The 25,723-nt window shown below is 37.1% G+C and overlaps 1 protein-coding gene across 5 annotated transcripts in view; it reads left to right on the top strand.

The window, feature by feature from the left end:
• The first annotated feature begins 352 nt into the window (after positions 1-352).
• uckl1b (uridine-cytidine kinase 1-like 1b) overlaps positions 353-25,723 on the top strand; it is a 42,725-nt gene continuing 17,354 nt past the window's right edge. For 2 of the 5 annotated variants that reach the window (XM_060893668.1, XM_060893669.1), the window contains exons 1-6: positions 3,452-3,609; positions 10,555-10,748; positions 11,045-11,151; positions 17,152-17,322; positions 17,563-17,634; positions 18,404-18,593. In XM_060893668.1, coding sequence (XP_060749651.1) covers positions 3,542-3,609; positions 10,555-10,748; positions 11,045-11,151; positions 17,152-17,322; positions 17,563-17,634; positions 18,404-18,593 — 802 coding nt within the window. In that variant the 5' untranslated portion in view covers positions 3,452-3,541. Of the gene's footprint in view, positions 481-3,341; positions 3,610-10,554; positions 10,749-11,044; positions 11,152-17,151; positions 17,323-17,562; positions 17,635-18,403; positions 18,594-20,452; positions 22,817-25,723 lie in introns of those variants that run through there. The other 3 variants (XM_060893673.1, XM_060893671.1, XM_060893672.1) reach the window with 3 other exon arrangements.

Below are 25,723 nucleotides of genomic sequence, written 5' to 3'. Positions count from 1 at the left end.
TTTAAAATATGTCACTCTTGCCTGTCTTCAAAACTTGAGAGCCCTGTATATAATAATAGGGCTAACAATTTTTTAAATCTAAAAAACAGTTCAGACATCTTTTGTTAACTATTTTCGTAACACTGTATTGAGTGACCATTAGTAAACTGCAAATGTTTAATAAAACATTGTTGACTAAAGTCGGTCTAGTTGTGTTCTACAATCATTTGATTATACATTTGTTTACAACTTTTGTCATCGCCATGTATGAGTATGGCCATTTGCCGAAGTAAAAGAAGGCGTAGTTAAGTAAAAGACGCTTGGGAGTTGTAGTGCGCATGACATAATATAGCGCACATAATAGGGCTGCTGGAACTACATATCTCAGGAAGCACCGCGACAAAGTGACGCCGACTGAAGCCAACAAGACCTATCCGTACGCAGACCAGGAAGGTTGTCAGCGATGGAGTTCGGTGAAAAATCAACAGTGCGTTCTTCAAGGTACATTAAAATCACTTTTGGATAAAGTTTTTACCTCTTATTTCTATTGTAGGTTTAGTCAGTACATATATTTGAAATACCCAAACATTCAGCAATAGAACCTATATGAAAATGAACCTCTATGTTGCAGCACGTTCATTTTTCCATGAAACCGCTAATGCTTTTAATTTTAATTAGCAGTTGAACTACAAACCTTTTTTTATTAAGAATGACGTTGTCCGCAGTAACTTTGGTGAAATACACACACACTATAAGACTAAGAACTAAGATGAAACATTAAATATAGAATAAAATTAATTATATAAATAAAAGTTAAATTAAAATTACTAATGCAGATATGAAAAACACTTGAAGAATTAACCATAGTTGCATCAATATTATATCACAGTACACATGTAAACTGGCAATATATAATGAATATGAATGCACAATATGAATCTTGAGAATCTAGTGTTAATAGTTGTAGTAGTGCAATATGAAAGTGTTGCCACCTGTCTCACACAAAGGTTAACTGTTGTACATTGTTATTGCTAATGATTAGAATGACCTTGTATCTGTGACAACGAATCTGTAGTGGCTGAGATTGATTGTCCATGATGGAGAGCAGTTTGTTCATTGACCTCCTGTTCCTCACTGAAGTTACGCAGTAGACACCTGTCCAGCCATAATACACCTCACCACTGCAGAATTGTCTGAAAATTGCAGGTGGCATGCTTCAGAGTTGAAGAATGAACAGAGTGAACAAAAATGGAGATGGGAAAGTTACCCGAGGTGCTCCTCTGTTTCTGATCACCATGTCAGACAGGGAGGCCCACAGTTGCAATTATGCTGCATAAGCACAATGTATAAAACTTACAGATAATATTCACCTTAAATATCAGAATGATATTTGTCAACTGTCAACTTTGTGACTTTGATAGTGGCATAGATGTTGATTGCAGAAGGGCTTTTTGAGTATTTCATAACCTCTGATCTAGTGGGAATTTAACACATAATGAATAATTTAACTAAAACTGTTGTTTTTGTGCTCACTGTAGCACCTCATTACCCTGTGACCCTAGGATAATGCCTGAATTTGGTTGTTTAGTATTTCCCTAGATGTGTGTTGGGAAACCAGTCATGATGGGTAATGATGAAATGTCTACTACCAGGGCATTTTAAACCACTTAATCCCTACCTTGAACTATGCACACCCTATTTGTGTGCTAATTTGTTTATCAGGAAACAAAGTTCACAATTTCTGTGTATTATTCCCTAACAAAAGGAAAGAAAAAATTAATTGAATGTAAATATTACGTTGCACAAATGACCACTAGCCTGAGTTCCCAACTGAGTTTACTTAAACCCTTATTCAGGAAAGCTCATGAAATTAAAAGAATAGAAAAGATAAGGAAAAAAGGAAAGATAACTGATAGTTCACACAATTTAAACATATTACGACAGGCCCTATGTGAATGCAGATATACAAACAATCCCTTGTTGCAGGATTGAGCAGAGCTAGGGAGCCCCTTCACGCAACTGTGCAAAATAAAATATTAGATTACTCACATGCAACAGAGAGTCGGCATCTTGGTTCAACCCTTTGCACTCAGAGAATAGAGTATGGTGCAGTCCTAAGCCATAGTCACACAAAAATAGTGACCGACTAACCCAGTGTCAGACAAAACAATCCACGAAATACACTGGGAACTGCATCTGTTCCCTCTGTGCAAAAGGAGCTACCAGGCTTATCTTTTTATTATTATTATTATTTTTTTTAATTTTACCTGGAGCACCCCATGCGCAGCTTTGTGCTGTAGAATGCAAATTGTCTGCCAGTATTTTCTGATAACAGCCTGCATTCATCTTGCCATCATTTTTTTCGAACTTTCATAGTATCTGAATCTGTTTAAAAACAAAACAAACAAAAAAACAACAACTAGTCATTTCATGACACATTTGGCTAACCCCAACTAGCAGACACTATAACTAGTTGGTATGTCTATAAATTGTTACAATATTTAAAACCAAACAAATATTTAAAATGATATTTAAATGTATTTAGTGGAAAATCACACATGTATCAGCAAATGTATCATTTTATACAGTTCTTACATCACAGAGCCATGTAATATAAAATGAGCATTTTTACATACCACCAATTTTTGTTTATCTATAAGCATTCAGATTGTCCAGTGAAGTTTCCTCTTGGTGTTTGTGGTTAGGTTGGAAAGATGCTTCTGATTTTAATTTTCTGGGTGGCTTTGCAGGCATTGTCCAAAAAAATCAGTTGGTTGATGGGGTGAGGGTGTGATTAGGACAGGTTTGTCACAATAGATATGTGACAGCCAATCTATTGTTTTTTCCCTTTGTACTTATGTTTGTATTTATTATTTCTGGTCTGCATTATGAAGCCACTTGATTTTTTCATTTTATTTCTGTAGCTGTTGCAAAAAATTTTCTCACATTTTCTCTAACCTTAATTTGTGAGAGGCAGCAGACAGTAACAGGAGTCTTTTCATTGCAATACCAAGTGCGACTGCCGGATTCCTTGTGTTAGAGGCCTGTGTAAGGTGCTGTGTGCTACTGACGGTAGGAGGGCTCCAACCTGGAGCTATTAATACCGCTTCCAATAGAATCTATCAAGAGAACTTGTATCCTCTTACGTAGACAGGCGAGTCCAGGACGGAGGGGAGAGATGGAGACAGTGAGACACAGACAGCAGCAGCTCTGACGCATTTTCATTTCTGAAGAATTCTCCTTTACATTATCAAAAATGAGCAAAACAAATGTTTAAATCAATGTTTTGTTTCTATCATATTTGCTTCTTTCTCTCCTTTTCATTCTCTCACTTTCACTTGCTCTCTTCTCTCTTCTTTCTCTTCTTCTCTCTGTTTAGTTTCTTTTTCACACTCTCTCGCTTGGCCCCGCACATTTGCTTGCCAGAGGGCATGTAATGTGTTTATCTTTGTAAACATATGTTTGTATGTTACCGTGTTTGTGTACATGCTGGCTTCAGGGCAGCAAGCTGATATATAAGCACAGCCCTCAGTCAGGTGCTTTTTTCTCTTGCTTGCTAACCATGAACACACTGCCAGGCTTTTCTGGAGCCAGGATCTCAGGTTGCTGGGCTTTAAGGGCAGACAGCAGGTAAGCCTGAGTTATTTAGTTTCTTTGTTTCTCTCTGTTTCATGAATGACTCACACTTGACTATGGTTCACATTTGTGATCGTTTGGTTTTCACTTTGGGTGCATCTGCCTCGTCTTCTTACCACAATAATTGGCCAAACTTTTACCTCATTATAGGCTAACCCTAACCCTATACGTACACACATTTATCATTTATATTTGTCATTTAGCAGATTACTTGATGTAATTTTATATACAAAATTGTTCCAAACCATAAATACTGGCTGGCTAGGTCCATGACTAATGATACCATGAGTAAACTTTGTTGGGAGATAATAAGTTCCCAAAAATGTGTTGCCCATTTACATATTTACATTCACAGCATGGCAGATGCTTTTATCCAGAGCAACATACAAATGTGCTTTAAAGTCTGTCAATGAATATATCAATATTGGTTCACTAAATCATAGACAATGGATACCATGAGTCTAAACCTCTGTTTGGAGGAAATATAGTACACATACAAAATATTTAAAAACATTAATTAAAAACAAACAGGAAGAAAAGTCGTTTGAAGATATTTAAGCCCTATTCAGACGGGATTAGTTTTACGTGGGGACGTGGAGTAATGCAATTTTACCTCAGGACGTCTGTAATATAAATTGGCCAATTCGCACGGGACAAGACATCTCAGTAAAACTAGCAGGAAGTGGGAGGGTTAACTAGCTTTACGCACCACAGTAACCTCCTTGTCGTCATGTGCGTATGACGTTGCTGCCTGTTATCACGTGCGGAAACAGAAAACATGGCGCCTCCATGCTTGCAAAACGTGCCAAAAACTACTTTTAAACAGGAAATGACAGAATTTTACTGTACATATTTACAGCGGGTCTATTCGGACGGGATTAGTATTACCTGAGGTGATTTTTCCGGACCTTTTTACAGAAGGTAAAAGTCGCCGTAATCTTTACTCTGGTAATAATTACTTTACCCCCACGTCCCCACATAAAACTAATCCCGTCCGAATAGGGCTTTAGTGACTCAAATCTGTTCAGACATCAAGGTCATTCCACCACTTGAATGCCAAAACAGAGAAGAGTCTTGATGAATATTTACATTGAGAGCTGGTGGGACCAGTTGAGCAGAACTAGAAGAGCTGAGTGAGCGTGGTGCAGTGCAAGGAGTGTTGAGAGCTTTGATCTAAGAGGGTGCTGGTTCATTTTTTTGATTTGTAGGCAAGCATCAGTGTTTTGAATCTGATGCGTGCAGCTAACAGGCTAATGGAGGGAGTTCAGCAGTGGGGTGGAGTAGTCCAATCTAGAAAAGACAAGAGACTGAATGGCCCTTGATCATCCTGTGTGGATAGAAAAGGTTGAATCTTCTGATGTTTTAAAGAAGAAACCAACATGAGTGTGTCACATTATCTACATGCAAGGTAAAGGACAGTTGATTATCCATGGTTACCCCAAGGTTGCGAGCTGTGGTCGAAGGGGAGATAAAATTGCTGTGTAGTGATATTCCAAGATCCTGACCTGGAGATGATTCACCTGGGATGACCAGTAGCTCAGTTTTGCTGGTATTAAGTGAGTGATTGTGTGATTGAAGTGATTGTTGAGCCTTCATTCACGAATTGTCTGCCAGACATGGTGACATCCGAGCAGAAGCTGTGGTATCTGACGTCGGAAGGAGAAAATAATCTGAGTGTCATCAGTATAGCAGTTGTAAATGAACCCATATGAATATATAAGGTGAAACAAAGAGGACCCAATATAAGTTACCCAATATAAGCGACCATCCAGGTAGGAAGCAAGCCATTTCCATGCTGATCCACAAATTAGTACCTATGTAATAATAGATCAACCTCATACATATAATAACATATTATTTGATGCCTTGCAAAAAACTACAGTAATCTAGGGTTTCCCTAACAATCCCAATTGTTGCAGTTTTTTATGTGGTCTTTTCCTAGCTTGTACTGCAGCTTGTTTCAGTTTTTTGGTTTTCAGGGGTTTCTCACCTCCTTAGAAGGTGAATGCATGCTCAGTTGTTCTGATAAATTACCTGATTTGTTCAGATAATCTTATTTTTTTTTTCTTTACTCCTTTTCTGTATTGGAAGTGTGTTTTAGGTCATCATTTCATGCATAATGACATGCTGAATGGTTTGGTAGACTTCTGAATTGATTCTGCTGCTAACATCATAATTGTCATCAATAAAGATTTATGCAAGTTCAAGCAATGACTCAGCTATGCTTGTCTGAGGAGTTTATATGTTTTAACATTATGAGCAGTTCATTTTCTTTCTCCTCATTTATACTTTTCCATTACCTAAGATTAATCTCATTCGTAATATTTCTGTGCCAATACCAATCTGGCCCTCTGATTCTTACTGATTGTGGTGCTTCTTATGGTATGGCCTCTATATTTATCCTGACTGAGTCATCTTCAGTGGGTGGATTATGATACTTTCACGGTTGCCCTGTGGATGTAGAAGATGTGTTAAATATCCTAGAAAATTACACCTTTTTCTTTGCACCCAGGTGCACCTTATTTAATTGTTTAAATAGTTAATAGCTTAATGTCTGTTTTCTGTTTTAGCTTAATGCTGAGTTTTCTCCAAGTGTAGACTGCAGCTAAAGTGAGTGGACTGCAACTCTAGTGGTGTGTCACTATAAACACTACTATGTTGTAACTTTTGTGATTGTGTGGGAGAAGTGACACAGAGGTCTGTACAGTGGCAAGCAAAATGGTGGTGTTAGCCATTCCAGATAAGCTGAAACTCAACCGCCTAAGAGTTGGTTGGCATGGTAGCTCCATTCCTCAGAAGCTCCAAAGTTCTGAGTGTAAGATACTCTCCCACTTTGAGCCATCACTACACCTGCTGTGGTCCCTCATCACTAAAAAGGACTTCAGGCACTCCATACAGTAATGACTAAAGGGTTTCTGCAGGATTTCAGTGAACTTTCCTGCTGTTGTCTGGCTACTTTGAATATTTGAGAACCATGGCGAGATACACTTGGCCCTCACATGTCCCAGCAAACATGTATGCTCCCACAGTTTACTTTGGTTACTCCCATGGATGAAGGGGTGCTTGGAATATCATTTTCTATATATTTTGACAACACTGACACATTCTGGTTTTAATATTTTTATTACACTTTTGCATTTACAGTGCTGCTATGTATAGAATCCCTTTCTGGGCACCAAAGATAATAAAACGTAAAATTTTTGCCCATAGAGATGTTGATTTATTTTCCTGACTTTCGACATTGTTGTCAAAACCTCATGCTCACTCTAACCATTATTCTGTTCAGCCTTGCTAAGCATGTGCAACACGATGGCTAATGCCTTCTTGTCACCCCTGGGTATGGTAAATGATCACACCATTACCATAAGGTGATGCGTCACTTGCCAGACACATTTTTTGAATGGCATGTCAAACTGAGAAGATCAATGCCAGTGTTTTATAAAGCAAGGTGTTCAGGGAATCCACTATGATCGGGTGTAAATCTCCCATAATTGTTTGTCATAGAAACAATCTTGGCAGTGTGACACTTGATGGTGTTATTGGGTTGACGATTGCTTGTAAAAATTTTGCTTGAAAAATTTGGTAAGGGGGAGCACGGTGGCTTAGTGGTTAGCACGTTCGCCTCACACCTCCAGGGTTGGGGGTTCGATTCCCACCTCAGCCTTGTGTGTGTGGAGTTTGCATGTTCTCCCCTTGCCGCTGGGGTTTCCTCCGCATACTCCTTTTTCCTCCCCCGGTCCAAAGACATGCATGGTAGGTTGATTGGCATCTCTGGAAAAATTGTCCGTAGTGTGTGATTGCGTGAGTGAATGAGTGTGTGTGTGTGTGTGTGCATGTGTATGTGCCCTGTGATGGGTTGGCACTCCGTCCAGAGTGTATCCTGCCTTGATGCCCGATGATGCCTGAGATAGTTCGTATAAGCAGTAGAAAATTAATGAATGAATGAATGAAATTTGGTAAGGCAAACTGCTCTTTACAAACATAATTGTTCTGGATTTTTATCCCACATGTTACAATTGTTGTCTTTGTACCAACAGTAATTATCATTATGATTTTGTCTTTCCTTATCATCTGCCTTTGTTTACACCCTTGGACTTTACAGTCAGCACTTTTACCATCATTTATCTGTTGAGTTGGTGTCCTTCATGAGCTGCTGTCTCCATCGAGACTGCTATTTCCACCACTCTCTGAAACATTGTCTTAGTTAATAGGCATTTTTTGTAGCCTTGCTCATACACAAAAGCCATACATAAATCTGTCACAAAACACATAATCTAAAATCATTCATATTTAGTTTTCTAATAGTTCTGATGTGTTATGTTCTGATAGATTAGTGAAAACAAAATTATTATCAGGGTCTTCAGAGAGGTATTGCAACAGGTGTGTGAGATTTGAAACTTTTGTCTGTCTGCTTGCCCAGAGTGAGAAGACTACAGAGTTAGTATTTTTCCTTTGATCCTCTAGGCCAGAGGTATTCAACTAAAATTTAAAGAGGTCCAGTAAGAGAAAATTTCTTGAAACAAAGGTCCGGAAGATCATAATGTCTAACTAGTTAGTGTGGTATATATTTACGTAGCCTAGTAGCAAGCAATCAATACCTGACTGTCAAATCAAATAAATTCAGTACAAGTCAAAAACTTTTTGACAATATTTATTGTCACGTAACATAGAACTGAACATATGTATGATTGTAGATATCTATAACATTCTCTCATTAAATAAATAAAAATAAGAGAATTATTTTTTTTCAAAAATTAGAGAAAAGAGAATTTCAAAATAAGAGAAAATAAATAAAATGTGAAAATTGTGTATGTTTAAATAAAGTGCTTAACTTTCCCTTTTATATCTCAGTGAGAGAACTGAGCTCTAGCTTGGCTTGGCAGGATGTTAAACCTGGGCTTGAATGGAGTCAAGGTCATTCTCATACACATGTGGAGGTGCTCATTAGTGACCCTGGAACGATATTTAGTTTTGATTATGTTCATTGTAGAGAAAGCTGCCTCGCAGTTCTCCCTGCCTCAGGGACGTTGTCTTCAGATTTGAGTGGATATGTTTGTTCAAAACCTTTGTTTTGTCTCATAATGGCATTTCACATTGCCACTTTTAATATGAGACACACTGGTTTAGTGTGAAGTGTGAACAGAAATCAGTCTCCATCTCACTCGTCTGTTTTTCTCCCTTTCTCCGTCTCACTCGTCTGTTTTTCTCCCTTTCTCCGTCTCACTCGTCTGTTTTTCTCCCTTTCTCCGTCTCACTCGTCTGTTTTTCTCCCTTTCTCCGTCTTACTCGTCTGTTTCTCTCCCTTTCTCCGTCTCACTCGTCTGTTTTTCTCTCTTTCTCCGTCTCACTCGTCTGTTTCTCTCCCTTTCTCCGTCTCACTCGTCTGTTTTTCTCTCTTTCTCCGTCTCACTCATCTGTTTCTCTCCCTTTCTCCGTCTCACTCGTCTGTTTCTCTCCTTTTCTCCGTCGAACTCGTCTGTTTCTCTCCCTTTGTTTTCTACATGTATCGCTATATTTCTTTCATGTGTAACTTTACTCTAATTCTCTCTCATCTGTCTTGCACTGTTGAGTCGCAGTGTTTACTTCAGGAATGCACAGATATGATTGGTCTGTGCGTTTCCACTACCTTTACCGTGAAGACTGCAAAAGCTGCGCCGGTTAAAATAGAAGCACTCTGTCAAGTTTTATATCATAACCTTTTGTTTTGGCTGTAGGTCCGGGTCCGGATTGGACAGCTTCTGGGTAAACTTTTTTGTTTTTCATAGAATATGTTTAGGGACATTTAACTTGCTTTTTCAACCAGCAGTGTTGTTACAAAGCAAGTTCAGTGTAGTGTAAAAACCATTAAACTGGCACCCCTCTTCATGGACAAAAAGGCCACATGATAAACAATGCACATTATTCAGATTTTTCTGTGCATGCCAAAGTGCACTAGGGAGGCTTTATTGCCCACGTGACATTTTGTTGTTATTTTGGGGTATCCATGTTCACTTATCTGTATGACATGTGGCAAACATGTCTGTCTTGTGAAGTGAGTCAGTTACCACCCTATTGGGATTGTATGGTGTTTTGTTCTTTCCTGATTAGTGATTGTGTCTAAATAATGAGTGATTTTCCATATTTACTGGTCACGGTGATACATTGGTCATCTTCCTGCACAAAGAGGAAGTGTGGAATATTTTCAGTATACACCATGTACTGCAGTGTGGCCCATATATGTTTATATAGGTGTTACATTTCAAAGTAATATCCATATGAATGCCAAGATACATGGTTTCGAGCAGAACATTGTCTAGAACATCACAGCATCTGCTGGCATGCCACCTTTCCATATTGGAATCTGGTGCCATCTCTTCACACACACCTGGCCATCCACATAATATTAACAAAAGCCAGCCCCAGCTCACCTGGTCAGGCCCTTTTCCAGTGTACTGTATATAAGAGACAGTTTAGGAGTGGTATAAACATATGTCACTTCTTGGCTCTCATGGTCACCCCTCCTACAGGCACTTGTTGAAAAGGATGAAATACTAGCGATGACCCAACTTCCTGGAGCTATTGTGTCTTCCGGTCTACCAAAATGTATCTCCGCCGTGCCTGTAGGGCAATCTCATAGGGACAGTTTTGCCACTACATTCATTTTGCCATGGCAGGAGGCCACATCAAAAATCATCCCTGTGATGCAGTAGGGTACATTTTAGCGGCGGTAACAAGGGGGTTGCAAAGCACCACATCTTTAAAATTGGGTGTATGTACACTGGCGGCATCATTCGGCATCTGTCATGATTCAGAACGCTGTTCAAAATCCTGCTGCACCTCTCACACAACCGTCCCTTAAATTACTTTAATTTGAATGACAACTGTTTGACAAAAGTTTATTAAGAGAAAGAAATAGGAACTGGTTGTAACAAGTTTGTCTGTTTATCTTTGGCTTCATAGTGGGGGAGGTGAAGGCTCTCTGGACAGGCTTCTCCCATCTGTCAACACAGCACTTTCACCACGCAAACGTACCACCAGTCAGTGCAAATCAGAACCCCCGCTGCTTCGCACAAGCAAACGAACCATCTACACAGCTGGTCGTCCACCCTGGTACAATGAACATGGCACACAGTCCAAAGAAGCATTTGTTATTGGTGAGTAGTTTTAAGACTGTGTTTGTGTACTAGATTTGTCTGAATCAGATGTAGAAATGAAAGTGTAAAATTAATAAATAAGATATGCTTAAGATCTAATACATTCTCAATCAGTCTCTCTCTTCAACATGTACAGTTACTCTAAAATTCCAATATCTTAGTATCTTAGTTCTTAGTATCCTTGTCTTGTGATTTAAATTAAGAATGTTAAGAATAAACTTATTTAACTCATTCAGAATTTTTTTCCTCAGAGTTGTTTGAAAATTTGTTGAACTTTCACCTGGATCTGCCCACAGGTCTTTGCGGAGGAAGTGCTTCTGGTAAAACAACAGTAGCCCGGAAGATAATTGAAGCTTTGGATGTTCCATGGGTTGTGCTCCTGTCAATGGATTCCTTTTACAAAGTGAGATATTGTGGTGTTAATTCTCTATTGCCATAAGAATCTATTGTTTCATATAAAAATATTGTAGCATGTATTATTGGCTAATAGTTAATCTTGACTACAATTGTTTAGAAATATACACCTATAACTATAAACATCCGCAGCTACATACATGTGTATATCTGTAAATACATACTTTGATGTATATGTGGAATAGGACAGGGATTTGTAACACCCAGGAAAAGGCTCTTGAATCAGGACTGCACATCATACGATATGTTCAAAGGACGATATATTAAAGCAATTCATCATAAAGTACTGCTTAAATATATCATAAAATGTAAATACACATTTAAATTTAATCAAGCGTGCACTCTCCTCTAAAAACATGCATATTCTAAGAATGCTGTTTTTCATTTTCTAATAATCTAGGTTATCGTTATGGTACTTGTGTAATGTTTAATGTTTGAATTGGTTGAAAACAGAAACACAAGTAAGAAATTGCTAATATTTGCTGTCTTAAGCTTATTTTATTAAGACTTATTATATCAAGATACCAACAAAGTTTAATTCTGTTTATTTTGCACCCCTTTTTATGTCAATAACTATACACACATGCATCTAAATATAAAATTTGAATATTAGAAAAAGAAGAGGCAGATTTTTCCTGCCTTTATCTATCCAGATTCTGTGAGCCTGTACTCACTGTAGCCTTAGATGTCTGTTCTTGGCTGACAATAGTGGGATTTGTAAGAAAATAATAGGATGATGGTGAAGATCTTAATGAAGTTGTTTATTCCAACGTAGCAGTGACAAAATACATTAAGAACTTTGGGTTCATCGGAGTCAAGAAGAATCCAGGACAAATCCTGCTCAAGCATTTTATACTGTTTTTCCTCTTTGTAGTTTAAATGATGTTTTTCTTTGAATGTGTATTGAGCGTAAAAATGAGTGTCTCCCAAATGGCTGGGTCATGGTCATGGTCACGTACACCTTGGCTTGATATTGTTACTTTTTTTTTTATTTATTTTTTTACGTTACTTTTTTTACGTTATTTTTTTTTTTTCTGACATACGGCTAAGTATGGTGACCCATACTCATAATTTGTTCTCTGCCGTTAACACATCCAAAGTGCACACACACAGCCGTGAACACACACACCGTGAACACACACCCGGAGCAGTGGGCAGCCATTAATGCTGCGGCGCCCGGGGAGCAGTTGGGATAGGTTCGATGCCTTGCTCAAGGGCACCTCAGTTATGGCCAGCCCGAGACTCGAACCCACAACCTTAGGGTCAGGAGTCAGACTTTCTAACCATTAGGCCACGACTTCTCCCCACGCTTCCTTATCACGCAAATTATCAATTTAAATGGTAATCGCGGCCACGTATACCCTTTTTAATTTAATCAAGTTTATTCATTTAGAGTTCTAAATGTACTGTATTATGATTCTTAAGCCTTTTTAGGAATGAGTTCTTTCTGATGTGTAACTTAGAAGTGGAATCTGGGTGCATACAAACTCCAACAGTCTTCTTCAGTTAAAGCTCATTATCCTTAAAAAGAAAGTTTATAGAAACAAGCTGCAGCATAACAATGTGAAGGAAGTGTGGGGTGGAATGAGGAGAGTATTTCGTAGAGTACTAGCAAGCCGTTTTTTTCTGTTTGACTCAAAGATGCCAATCCAGAGGTCCATTAATAATTGACCCACTTAATCAGACCCAGTCTGCTGAAGCTCTGTACCAGTCAGTTGCATTGCATGCTACAGCTCTTTTCCTAATAGTATAGAAATTGCTCCAACTCTGGATGACTTCGGGGCAGAGCAGGCTTTTCCTTCTATACTCTTGAGTCTGTAAAAGTGTGCAGCAGGTTTATTCTATCAGTTTTTTTGTTGCCAGAGTTCTTTTCTGTGCTGTCGTATGCTTAGTGGCAGAGCTAATCACAAAAGCCAGTTCCATTTCAGGACTGACTTTTTGGAAACAGTTAAAGAGAGGAGTACAGAAGCATTACCCTGTCCAATTTTGTCCTTTTCCAGAAGCACCTTTAGTTCTTGGCTAATTCTGCGGGTATGCTTCAAGAAATGTTTTCCTTCCAACTGCTATTAGACTCCAAAGTGCCTCTTCTGAACAAAACAGGTCTCCAAACTCCAATAATAAAAGAATAATGAGACAAGATTAAATTAATATGCATACCATCATATGCATATGATCCCATGTTCACCAGGCCAATTGACAGATGTGAATGTTTTTTTTCTGCACCTTTTAATACCTTTTGCACTGTGTTTTGATAATGTGTTACAGTAAATGTCTAACACTACTTATTATTTTTAAGTGTCTTTTTGCTGCTCTTGCACCCAAATTTTGCCTCAGGGATCATTTTAATATATCTATAGAATTAGTCTGTCTGTCTATCTACCTGTTTACTCTATATGTCCAAAAGTCTATTGCTAAAAGCTAGATGCATAGTAAATTCTTCTGGAATGATGTATGCCAGACCTTACATGTTAAAACCATGTGAGGAAAAGACAACATCCTTCTTATTTGTAGTGTCATACAGTATGTCCCAGGCAAAGAGAAGCATGCATCCCGCATAACAAAGTAATTCATCCTTGGTCATGTGTGATACCAGGAAGGATTAAATGAGCGCAATATATTACGGAAAGCATGCTTTGGGTAATTAGCTAATATTGGCTGGGATGGGTTGTTATTCAAATCATTAAACATGTGAACTTAAGGCTGAAACAACTGATAGATGGGTCTGCTTTGGGGTACTTGTTGAGCACTGGGGAGGTGCAGTGCTTGTAGAGGGAAAACTGGAATTAGCCATAGCCTCTGATGTGCTAGCATCAGAGAAACAGGCAGCTCTAGGATTGCTTTATAAGGTTAAAAAAATACATCACACAACACATCAAATTGTAACAAGAGTCGAATTAACAATAAAGATTAATGTGTCAGATTATGAGCATTCGGTAGCTGCTGCACAGCAATCACAAACTGAGAAAAGTAGGTAAATGTACATCGCTAGAGCCTGGAGGCGTGGTACATGGCAAAATAACATCCACATGAACATGCACATGACTGCCTCTGCCAGCTTGTCTTCTTTCCATAACGCATCTTGCTGCCATCTTTTCCCCTGGCAAGAAATAGGCATGCACCAGGCCATCTACATGATATAAAAGAACATGCAATTCATCAGACTAGACACCGTCCTCAACTGGTCCATTGTTCATTTATGACGCTCACATGCCTAAGTTAGGTGCTTTCGGCTATGGACAACATGGGCGCTCTGATGTACTGTGTTTTAACAGAAGTATTCTGATGCTTTGGACAATAGTCTGCTGGGAAACAAACAACTGTGTAGGCAGAATAAAACTGGGTGAGGAACAGCCATGGTCTACTAACATGGTGAGGTTGTCAAAGACTGTTTACTTTAAAAAAAAAAATAAATTTACACAATAACAAGTCTGAGCACAGCAACAAGGTTCAATTCCTGCATTAACATGGTCTCTCAAATGCAGACATTTCAAGTTAACCATGTGTTTGCAGATATGTTGTCCAAGCTGTTCTTCAGAGTCACAAACAAACAGGTGTTGAGGACCATACACACACTGCTTGGCCAAGGAAACCTAATGGAGCAGATGAAAGATGCAGCACGCTAATATTCCCTTGTAAGAGAAGATGAAAGGTGTCATTTGCTGCCATCAGCTCAGACCTGTCAGACTCTTGTGAGCCCCTGTTACACCTAGCTACAGTCCTGGGAAATTAGATTATACTTTATCATTACACTTGTACATGTACAAGGCAACAAAATGCAGTTTGGCATATAACCAAAAGTGCAATAAGCAGCAAGTGCAGGATGTGCAGTATATACAGTATGATTACAGTATTTATAGTATGAACAGGATAATATACAGATTAATATGCTATGGATATATAGCTATGGATATACAAGATATAAAGGTTGGGTGCTTTGATACATGATATACAGGAGTGGGTGGTCACCGGGAGGCAGAGTTCAGAAAAGTGACAGCTCTATGGAAAAAACGTCTACTGGTTTTTGTCTGGAGGCTCCTTAAGCACCTCCCGGAGAGAAGGGGGACAATCAATCTTTGGGAAGGAGGAGAGGAGTCTTAAAGAATGCTGTGAGTTCAACGCAGACAGCGTTTTCTTTGGATGTTTTCAATAGCTGGAGGTAGAGTTCCTGTGATGTGCTGGGCAGTTTTCTCGAAGTGTTGCAGTGCCTTGCAGTCTGTGGCTGTGCAGTTCCCGTACCAGACTGTGTCACAGTTGGTCAGGAGGCTCTCAGTCACACAGCAATAAAAGGATAGCTGAATACAGGTGAGGTTTCTTCAGTGTCCTAAGTAAGAAAAGGTGCTGGTGAACTTTCTTGACCAGACTGGATGTGTTTGTGGCCTGATATGTGGGTACCCGGGAACTTAAAGCTGGAGACATGTTCAACTGGCAGCTCGTTGATGTGGAAGGGGCATGTGTGCCTCTTCTCTTCCGCCTAAAGTCCATGATGAGCTCCTTTGTTTTGCTGGTGTTAAGGAGCAGGTTTTTGTCGGCACACGATGTGGCCAGATGCTGATTATGGAATTAGATCCATGAATAGGCCTGCAGTTGTGAGTGAAGAGGGAATCGAGGAATGGGCTCAGTACACAGCCCTGTGGTACACCCAATGGCGTAAGTTTGATTTTGACATTGGTGGGGACATAATTTATTTGACATTGGTGGGGACAACAGTCCCCGTATTTTGTGCATAAAACTGTTGTTATAAGAATACTTTCTTACTCACATACCGGTAGCCTGCATAATCACGTTGCATATTGCTTCATACAACGGAATATAGCCGCAGCCTACCTCAACACATTAGCGAGAAAGACAAAGCCAATCAAACAGCGACGTGGGTTAGAGAGGCAGGATTCAAATAAGGCAAAGGCCAATCCTTTTAGAGAGGTGAGTTAAAGAGGCGGGATTCATTGCAGGGGGTAGATCTGTTAACCATTTGTGTTCCACAAGTTGCGCCATTTTTTTTTACACAACTCCGTTGTAAAATATTTTTCATCTTATTTAATGATTCCTGGATAAATGAAAATAAGTAAAAAAGCACAAGACACAGACGGACATCAGTGGTTATATGTGTGTGTGTGTATGTATATGTATATGTATGTATATGTATATATATATATATATATATATATATATATATATATATATATATATATATATGTATATATTATATACACATATATATATATATATATATATATGTATATGTATATATATATATGTATATGTATATATGTATATGTATATATATGTATATGTATATATATATATATATATGTGTGTGTGTATATGTGTATATATATATATATATATATATATATATATATATATATATATATATATTATAGGCTTGGTCGAATTATTGCTAGGGACAATTGCGTGTGTTCCCTGGATATTGGTAGGGACATGTCCCTACCGTCCCTACCCAAATCGACGCCCTTGCATACACCTGTGTTAAGGGTGATGGTGGCTGAGCAGATGTGGCCTGACCTGACATACAGGGGTCTTGCTACATCCAATGTCTTATGAGAAGGGGTTTTCATGGAAGACAGCACAAAAACTGAGATAGAAAACAATGCCAGCATGTGCTCTAGACTGATGAAAAATGTAAAGTTTTGATTACAAATTTCGTTTAGCTAACAGAAGTTTGCTTGCCAATCGGCTACAGTAGTGCAGCTGCACCATGTCTCTAGAATGCTTTTTAATTTGAGCCCTTTGTTTTAAGGGGTAACTATTATGTTGTTCTAATAATGTGATGAGTGAGTGTGTATAGGAAAATATAGGCCTTAACCAGTTAGATGTGTTAACTCACTTATATGTGTTTCTTCTTTATATAATCTTATTTAAAGTTTATAATTACTGACACACTGACTGTAGTTGTCATTAACCATGAATTCAATTGTTATTTGATTAATTTCTTCTATGTCCTGATCGTATTGTTTTGTGATCTGATTAGGTACTTTCAGATGAAGAGCAGTTGCTGGCTGCAAGCAATGACTATAACTTTGACCACCCAGATGCATTTGACTTTGACCTGCTTGTCTACACACTCCAGAAACTTAAACGGGGCAAGAGTGTGAAGATCCCAGTGTATGACTTCACCACACATGGCCGTCAGAAAGAGTGGGTAAGTACATCATACCCACATTTCTAAGTCAACACGTCTCTTTCACAAACACAAAACATGCTGCATATTCTGGAGATTTTTCTGTTTATTTCTGTAAATAGCATGCTATCCTAAACCATGTCTCAGAGCTTACCTGTATTTTTATTTTTTTCTGATCTGATTAATATTTCATGTAACTAAAATGAATTTTCTAACACACTGACACTATTCACTGTGCTGTAATTTTTTGTCTTCTTCTAGAAAACTGTGTATGGTGCCAGTGTTATTATATTTGAAGGGATCATGTCCTTTGCAGATAAGGAGTTGTTGAAGGTATGTCACAGAATGATTTTATTTGTGAATGATCTATGTTGCACATAGAATAAAACAGCACATTCAACCAAAGAATACAGTACAGTGCAATACAGAAGTGTGGTGTGACTACCTTTAACAAAGCAGAACCTTTGGCAGTTTGGTGTTTTGAAGTGTCTTCATGTGTCTACATCATGACAAGAAGAAAGGCCTCAGAGAACCAATTGTTGCTTTTTATCAATCTGAGAAAGGTTTCCAAACAATTAGAAATTCTACAAGTATTCAATATAAATGAAGAGCCAACAGGATAGTTGCCAATTTTCCCTGGATTGGGGGTCTGCACAAAGGTCAATCTGTTAAATGCTCAGCAATATAAAGAAAACCCCAAGAGTTATACCATGTGACATTTAGGCCTCTTAGCACATAAACTTTTTGTTAATGAGAGCATGATCAGAAAAAGATTTGTACTTTCTTTTTCTCGTATGACTGCATAAAATAAATATAGGTCATACCTCCTTGCCCAACATCATTTCCTAAATTATAGCTTTTGTAACTGAATGGGCATAATTTGTTTAGAAAATCTAGTAGAATCCTAAAAGTGTGGAAATTATTATAACCAAAATGTTTGGAAGCTTCAACCAGCACTTATGGCTGTGTTTGGTCGGGTTGTCACATATTTTTGCCCATATAGTGTAAATCCAGTGCATCGTCTGCTTAATACGTTGACCAAAAGCAAATAAATATATATTTTTGTAAGTGCCTTATTGTACTATGCATTTTTATGTTCCAGTTGTTGGACATGAAAATATTTGTGGATACCGATTCTGACATACGGCTAGTACGGAGGCTTAGGAGGGACATCTCAGAGAGAGGCAGAGAAATTGAAGGAGTTATAAAACAGTACAACAAATTTGTAAAGCCTGCCTTTGAACAATATATAGAACCAACCATGAGACTAGCAGATATTGTTGTGCCTCGAGGTGAGTGCTCAAGGTTTATCACCTTTCAGATTTGTAGAAATTACATTAAAATTCAAGTTAAAATGTGAATTTGGATCTCATTTGATTGAAATTGTAAGAAGTTATATCAGGGAAACCTAGCTGGCATTATGCACATTTTCAAAACTTTCATAACATTTATAACTTGCTATATAACTTGTATTTTATATATATATATATATGTATGTATATATATGTATCAGTGATTCTTGAGATAAGGGACAAAACATGTCCACCAGATAAAACAGTTTGTGGGTAAAAAAATTACTTAATATTACACATACACTTAACTAGAAGACTAAAAAAGATATTGAAAGCACAACTAAATATTATTTCATGTCGTTTTATAAATGTTTTTAATTCTAAATGATATGATATGTGACCAGTGTCTGTAAAAACCCTTGTCCGGAAGCAGGTGTCATTACATTACAATAGCATAAAAACAATTAAAAGTAATTTTAAATTAAATGTTATATTTACTATGTGTAAGTAGTTCAGTAATTAATTTAATGAGCATCAAAAGTTACAACTGAAAACTGATTTTAATGTAGTTTTAAGACGATTTAACTTGTGTCCTGGGTTTTTGTCAACACCGTCAGACCTTTTTTTTTTTTAAATAAAAAAATCAGGAATTATTGAGGGCCGCCAAAACTCGTGAGGACCTTTTTTATGACGACTTTGTTCTTTCAAATGCTATTAGACCACTTTAGCTCTGGTACGTTTTTAATATTCTTTTAAATTTATACCTACTTGTTAATACTTTGCATGTCACAACCATAGTGTGTCAACACCATAAACAATGTAATATAAGATTTGTATGATATTTTCTGTTATAAATGCTTAATTTAAGTCAAGTATAAAGGTAACAAGAAACGAATGATAAACAAGATGGCTCTTGTGAGAAGCACATGTGTTATGAGAGGAAACATGGTATTTTGTCAACTCCGTCACATGTCAACACCATCAGGATTTGTGTCTGATGGTGTTGACTCTTTCTAAGACAGTGTTGACAAATGCCAGTATGTGCATTATTCCTCATTTTAGTGTAGTTTACTTTCAATTTACTTACAATTATATTACTTACAAAACATTTTATATTACTGTTTCTCAGTTTTATGTTGAATTGCAACCAATTGCTATATAGCTTTGTTTTGAATTGAATCTCATTTTCATAGCCTCTCAAGTACTTGATATGTTCAAGGTGTTGCTTATGATTACACATAATTTGAAGCTTATTCTTTTCCATCAGCATACTGATGGAATGGTATGCATTTCAGGCTAGAATGGCTAGGGAGAAGCTATCAGTGGAGGAACGAAAGAGAAGGAATAGGGAATATCAAAAAAGAAGGCGAGAAAAAATTTATAGCCATCCTGAGCTGAAAGAAGAGTTTCTGAGAAAGGAGAGGGAAAGATGGAGAAATAGGGTGAAGGAGGGCAAAATAAAAAACATCATTGATTTGGAAGAAAGAGCCAAGAGGTATAAGAGAAGGTTTTGGAAATAAGCACAGAAAGAGTCAAGAGAACGCAAGAACAAAGCACAGGAAGGCAAGCATCTAGACACCCCACCACAGAGTCCTTTGGACATCAGTTTTGAGGATCCAAGGAGTAGTAGGCAGCTAGTTGCTGGTGAAAGGGAAAGACGCAAAACTAGAAAAAGACACTCGACAAGTTAAAAATAGAGAGGGACAAGCTGAGAAACCATCTTGAACGTGAAAAACGTATTCAAAATGAGAAGACACAGTACTCCCCTCGAACCAAAACAGACATGATGGTTCAAGGGAGCCAACTCAGAAATCCTTTAATCAAAATATCACTGCTCTTCCACCGTGCAATGACTGCAGAGCTGAGAAGAAATGCTCCACGCACCCACCGAAGAGGCAAACTTGCATCCCAGCATCCAAAACTGTCTTTGTCTGGCCAAATTCTCAAGAAGTATCGCCTTATCCATAGGGTTCATGAGTTTGGCCTGACTTACAAAACACTGACAGAAAAAATACCAAAACAAAGGAAGCCTAGGTTCCTCCAGACCATATCCCTAAGTGTTCACAGTTTTTTGGAAAACAATGCAAGGATGACAACAGACAAGCAAGACACCATTACCAGGAAAAAAGTAAAATGTCAAAGGATTATTCTAAACGACACATTGCAAAACCTTCACATTGCATTTGTCCAGCAAAACCCAAACATTAGACTTAGTTACTCGTCCTTCTGTGCATTGCGTCCATTTCACATTACACCTCCAAGAGCCTCAGACCGAAACACGTCAGTGTCTGTACCATGAGAATGCAACACTGATGCTTGAGGTCCTGAAGTCATTCCATGCTTTAACAACCAGCAAACTTGAAGAGAGTTTCCAACTTGTACTGTATGTTGTTCTCCAGCAAACGAATCTTGTCTTTTACGTACCTGCACCCGATGTCTGAACAAATTTTCAGTTCTTTCTCCAGAGCAAGGGAAAACACAAGTGGAGTGGAAGCAGTGGAAGCGTATTGAGGAGGGAACAGAAGATGGGGCGCACTTTCACACCAAACTTGTGAAACACACTGGCACTCTTTCAGAGCTTATGATTCTCTACCAAGACAAACTAAGAAATGTGACAACCACCCATGTCCACTCAGTTCATAATCAAACCAAGGATTACAGGAACATGATAACAAATTGTGATGAAACCACTGTTATTGTTCATGTTGACTTCTCTGAGGCCTGGAAATGTAAATACAGTTCAGAAGTACAATCCTGTCACTATGGGCAAAACCTTCCGCAGCTCACAATTCATACAGGCATGTTCTACACCAAACATGAAAAGGTAGGATTCTGCACGGTCTCAGAGTCCAAGCGCCAGGATGCTGCAGCCATCTGGACCTATATGGATTAAATCCTGACAGGCATTCATGCAAGATTTCCAAAGATTAACACTGTTCACTTTTGGTCAGATGGTCGAAGCAAACATTATAAAAATAAAAAGAACTTTCATCTCCTCTGTGCTGTCCCTCCCCAAAAGGGATTCAAGAATGCAACGTGGAATTTCATTCCTACTTCACATGGCAAGGGTGCCCCAGATGGCATTGGGGCAACAGTTAAGAGGTGTGCAGACAGTATTGTGCTGAGAGGTCAGGACATTGTGGATGGCAGAGCATTTTATGAGATGGTATCCAGCAGCCTAAGTGGTGTCAAGCTACAATACGTTACCAGTGATGATTTTCAGTCCTATGACACTCCTCATGCCACCCCTGAAAACCATTCCTGGAACAAGGAAGATTCATCAAGTTGTAGCTAAAGGGAACATCATCCATTGTAGAAACATTTCGTGTTCTTGCAATGAGCCACAGATTTGCCAGTGTTTCAGTCCTGTTACTCACACTTTGGATGGCATCCCTCAAGACCCAGATGAAGGACCCAGACAGAGTCCTCTGGCAATGCTGATGGAGGCCATGGAGAAAGAGCCTAGCAGAGAACCTGAGGGCACAACAACTGGGATAGGCCCCGGTGATACTCAGAGTGGAGACTGGCTTGTTGTCATGTACTGTATGAACAGAATTGGTGGCTGGCTAAAGCCTTAACAATTGACCCAGAGCATCAAGATGTTCAAGTTGAATTTTTTCACCCTCATGGGCCAAATGTTTGTTTTCAGGAAAAAACAAGGACGGCGGATGTCTGCTTTGTGCCGTTTACAGATATTCTAGTCAAGCTGAATGAGCCATCATCACCCGTCCGTACAAGCAGCACCAGGGACATATATAACATATCAGCAGAGGTCATGGATTTCATAGAAGAGCAACACTTGAATCGTCTGTTGCCTGGTGTTTAAACTCCATCGACTGCCTTGAGAAGTCAAATGTTACGTTTTTATAACCGTTTAGCAATATTTTAAAGGTTTAGTTGTCATTTTGACTATGGTTGATTTGAATTAGTTTATATACTTTATAAGGAGCATATATTTGAAGCTGTTGTGGACTTTACAATGGGGGTTTATTTCTTTTTCTATTGCCTGTAAAGTCCATCTACTCCCATTAGATGAAAAATTGGTTATATAATGTGTTTTCTTCATATCTTGCAATGTTATGATATTTGTGAGAGGTCAATGTTCCTATTGAATGAAATATTTTTCTGTTTCTTACAAGTTTGTCACCACCTTCAGTTTTGTGTCAACACTGATGATGCCTTGTCAACTCCGTCAGAATGATATATTGTTGTTTTTTTTATAAAGATGAGCTGTTTTGTTTCCTCAAGAATATTTGTTAATAAAATGGTTGCATTTTCAAAGTTATTGTGTAATTTGTATGCTTCTAAGTATCACTGTTCACTATGGAAATTAAATGGTAAATTGATTAATCCATACAGCCTAAACCACAATCATTAAACATTGACTAATCTAACTTTTAAAAGGTGATATGATTATTTTAAAAACATTTTTAGTGATTAAGACAATTAAAAACTGCTAAGAGTCAAAATATTTGTGATAATTTAATTAAAAATAATTTTATAGACATTTCTATGTGTCTGATGGCGTTGACAAAAATCCAGTAATGATCCCGCAAACCTCCTAATTTTTTTATATATATTGTTTTATACATGTATATAAATAGGAGGTTGTCCCAAACATGGTTCCAAACCCTCATTTAACAAATATGTATACAGTGGTTTTTAAAATAATGAAATTTTTTTTTTCTGAAAATCAAAACCTGTTTTGTCCCTGATCTCAAGAATCACTGATATATATATACGTATATATACACACACATATATACACGTGTATGTGTGTGTATGTATGTATCAGTATGTGTGTGTGTGTATATATATATATATGTATGTATATATATATATGTATGTATATATATATATATGTATATATATGTATATATATGTATATATATATATATATATATATATGTATATATATATATATATGTATATATATATATATATATGTGTGTATATATATATATATATATATATATATATGTATGTATATATATATATATATATATATACATATATATATATATATATATATATATATATATATACATACATATATATATATATATACATACATATATATATATATATATATATATATATATATATATATATATATATATATATATATATATATATATATATACGTATATATATATATATACGTATATATATATACATATATATGTGTGTTTATATATATATATATATATATATACACACACACACACACACACACACACACACACACACACACACACATATATATCACTGATTCTTGAGATAAGGGACAAAAGTACTTTTGAAAAGTGACAAACAAAAAATCGATCCTACATTAATTTGAACTGGATATCTTCATAAACACGGGTCTCATCTATCATACCATGGAAAGGAACAGGTTTTTTATTCAACCACTTTTTATAAAAATGTACATTTACTCGCTTAGTAAGTTGACATTTGTCAACTCCGTCTGACACATGAAAATATGTTTTTTGTGTGTTTGATCAATTCAACAACACTGTAAAGTCTTTAAGTGTGTAGAAATGGTGTGCCTTAGCAAGGTTAAGTGATAAATTGTATTGTATACACTTTTAATATTATTTTACATTGTTTTGGAATTAGCCATTTTAAATTACCTTCATTTAGTTTACTGATTTTTTTCATTTTTAATATATACAATCAATGGTTTTCTGCACACAAGACACTGATGTATGTAGATAAGTTGGTGTTTTAATGTATGAACACACTCAATTGAACAAAAGAAACATATTTTTTTATAAAAATAAAAAATCTTCATCTTACGGTGTTGACACACAACTAACGGTGTTGACACACAACTAACGGTGTTGACACACAATTGATGGTGTTGACAAACTAATCGAGAATTAAACCGTTTAAAGATATTTACCTAGTTTTAACATAGAAAAGAGAGAGCGTATCAAAGGAAAGGGTATCAAACTTCAAACAAAGAGTACCTGGTGACAGGATCTTTAAGGCACACATGAAAATGTCAAAATGTTCCTGGTATCAAAAGAAAAAAGCAAATGTATCTGGAGCTCCTCTGTTGCTCATCTATATTCAAACTAAACTGTAAATCTAACAACTGATTTGAAAGAGGACACAATAAGCTGAGATCTAACTAAGAAAAGTAATAGTAATGTAATAGTGTTAATAGTCTACAAATGTTGAAGTGTAACAGGATCCAGAATTCTCCCCATGCATTTCCTGACTACTTCCAAAGACTCACTGAAAAAATGAAAAGTGAACAATCAGACTCATAATGTCAGTGTTTCTGTAAATCTAAATTGGTTGAAATGTCTGTTGTAATTCCATCTATACTTTAACACAGGGATTCTTGGTCCTAATTCTCCCACTTGTTTTACTTTTTTGTTTTGGACCCTGTCCTTACATCTTTGTCTCTCCTTTTCTAACTGGTCTCTTCTGCTTTCTGGGTCACTGTTAATTCTTTCTCTCCTTTTTGTCTGGTACTCTCTGTTTCTTTTTCTTTGCTCCTCCACTGACAGTTTTGGTCTAGCCATGTCTGCCTACAGTAGAGATAAAATATATTAAGATATTTGAAATATTTTAAGATATTTTAAGTCAATCAACATGTATACTTAGATCATAATATCATGTTATGTAGTTGTTATACACTACCATTCAAAAGTTTAGGGTCACTCACTTGTTCTTTATTTATATTTTTTCCATATTACAGATAAATAATAAACTCGTCCAAACTACGGCATAAAACAAATGTAACTGTGAGAATTATATTGGTGACTAAAAGCATCCAAAATAAACTCTGTTATATTTTATCATCTGAAGTGCAGTCACCCTTTACCTAGAAATTTCAAAACCATGCGTGTGTCATTTTTTCAAGAAGCTTCTTAAATTTTCAATTTAGGATGAATTTTAAAGTGTATAGAAGGAGTTCATATTTAATCTGGGCTCTTATTGGCTGTTTTTTCTTCAATATTAAGTGTAAGTCATCTATTTCAAAAATAATATTTTAAAATAAAATCTTAGTTTTCTAATAACAGAAATTAATCTGTTTGGCACAGGTATATTTTTGTCTACAAAAGTAATTTCAAGCATTTCCTTAATAAGTATTTGGGAGCACTTTTCCACTCCGT

The sequence above is a fragment of the Tachysurus vachellii genome, chromosome 19 (genome assembly GCF_030014155.1).
Source record: "Tachysurus vachellii isolate PV-2020 chromosome 19, HZAU_Pvac_v1, whole genome shotgun sequence".
Lineage (NCBI taxonomy): Eukaryota > Metazoa > Chordata > Actinopteri > Siluriformes > Bagridae > Tachysurus > Tachysurus vachellii.
The sequence above is the reverse complement of the archived record's forward strand: the minus strand, read 5'-3'. Positions and strand labels throughout refer to the sequence as shown.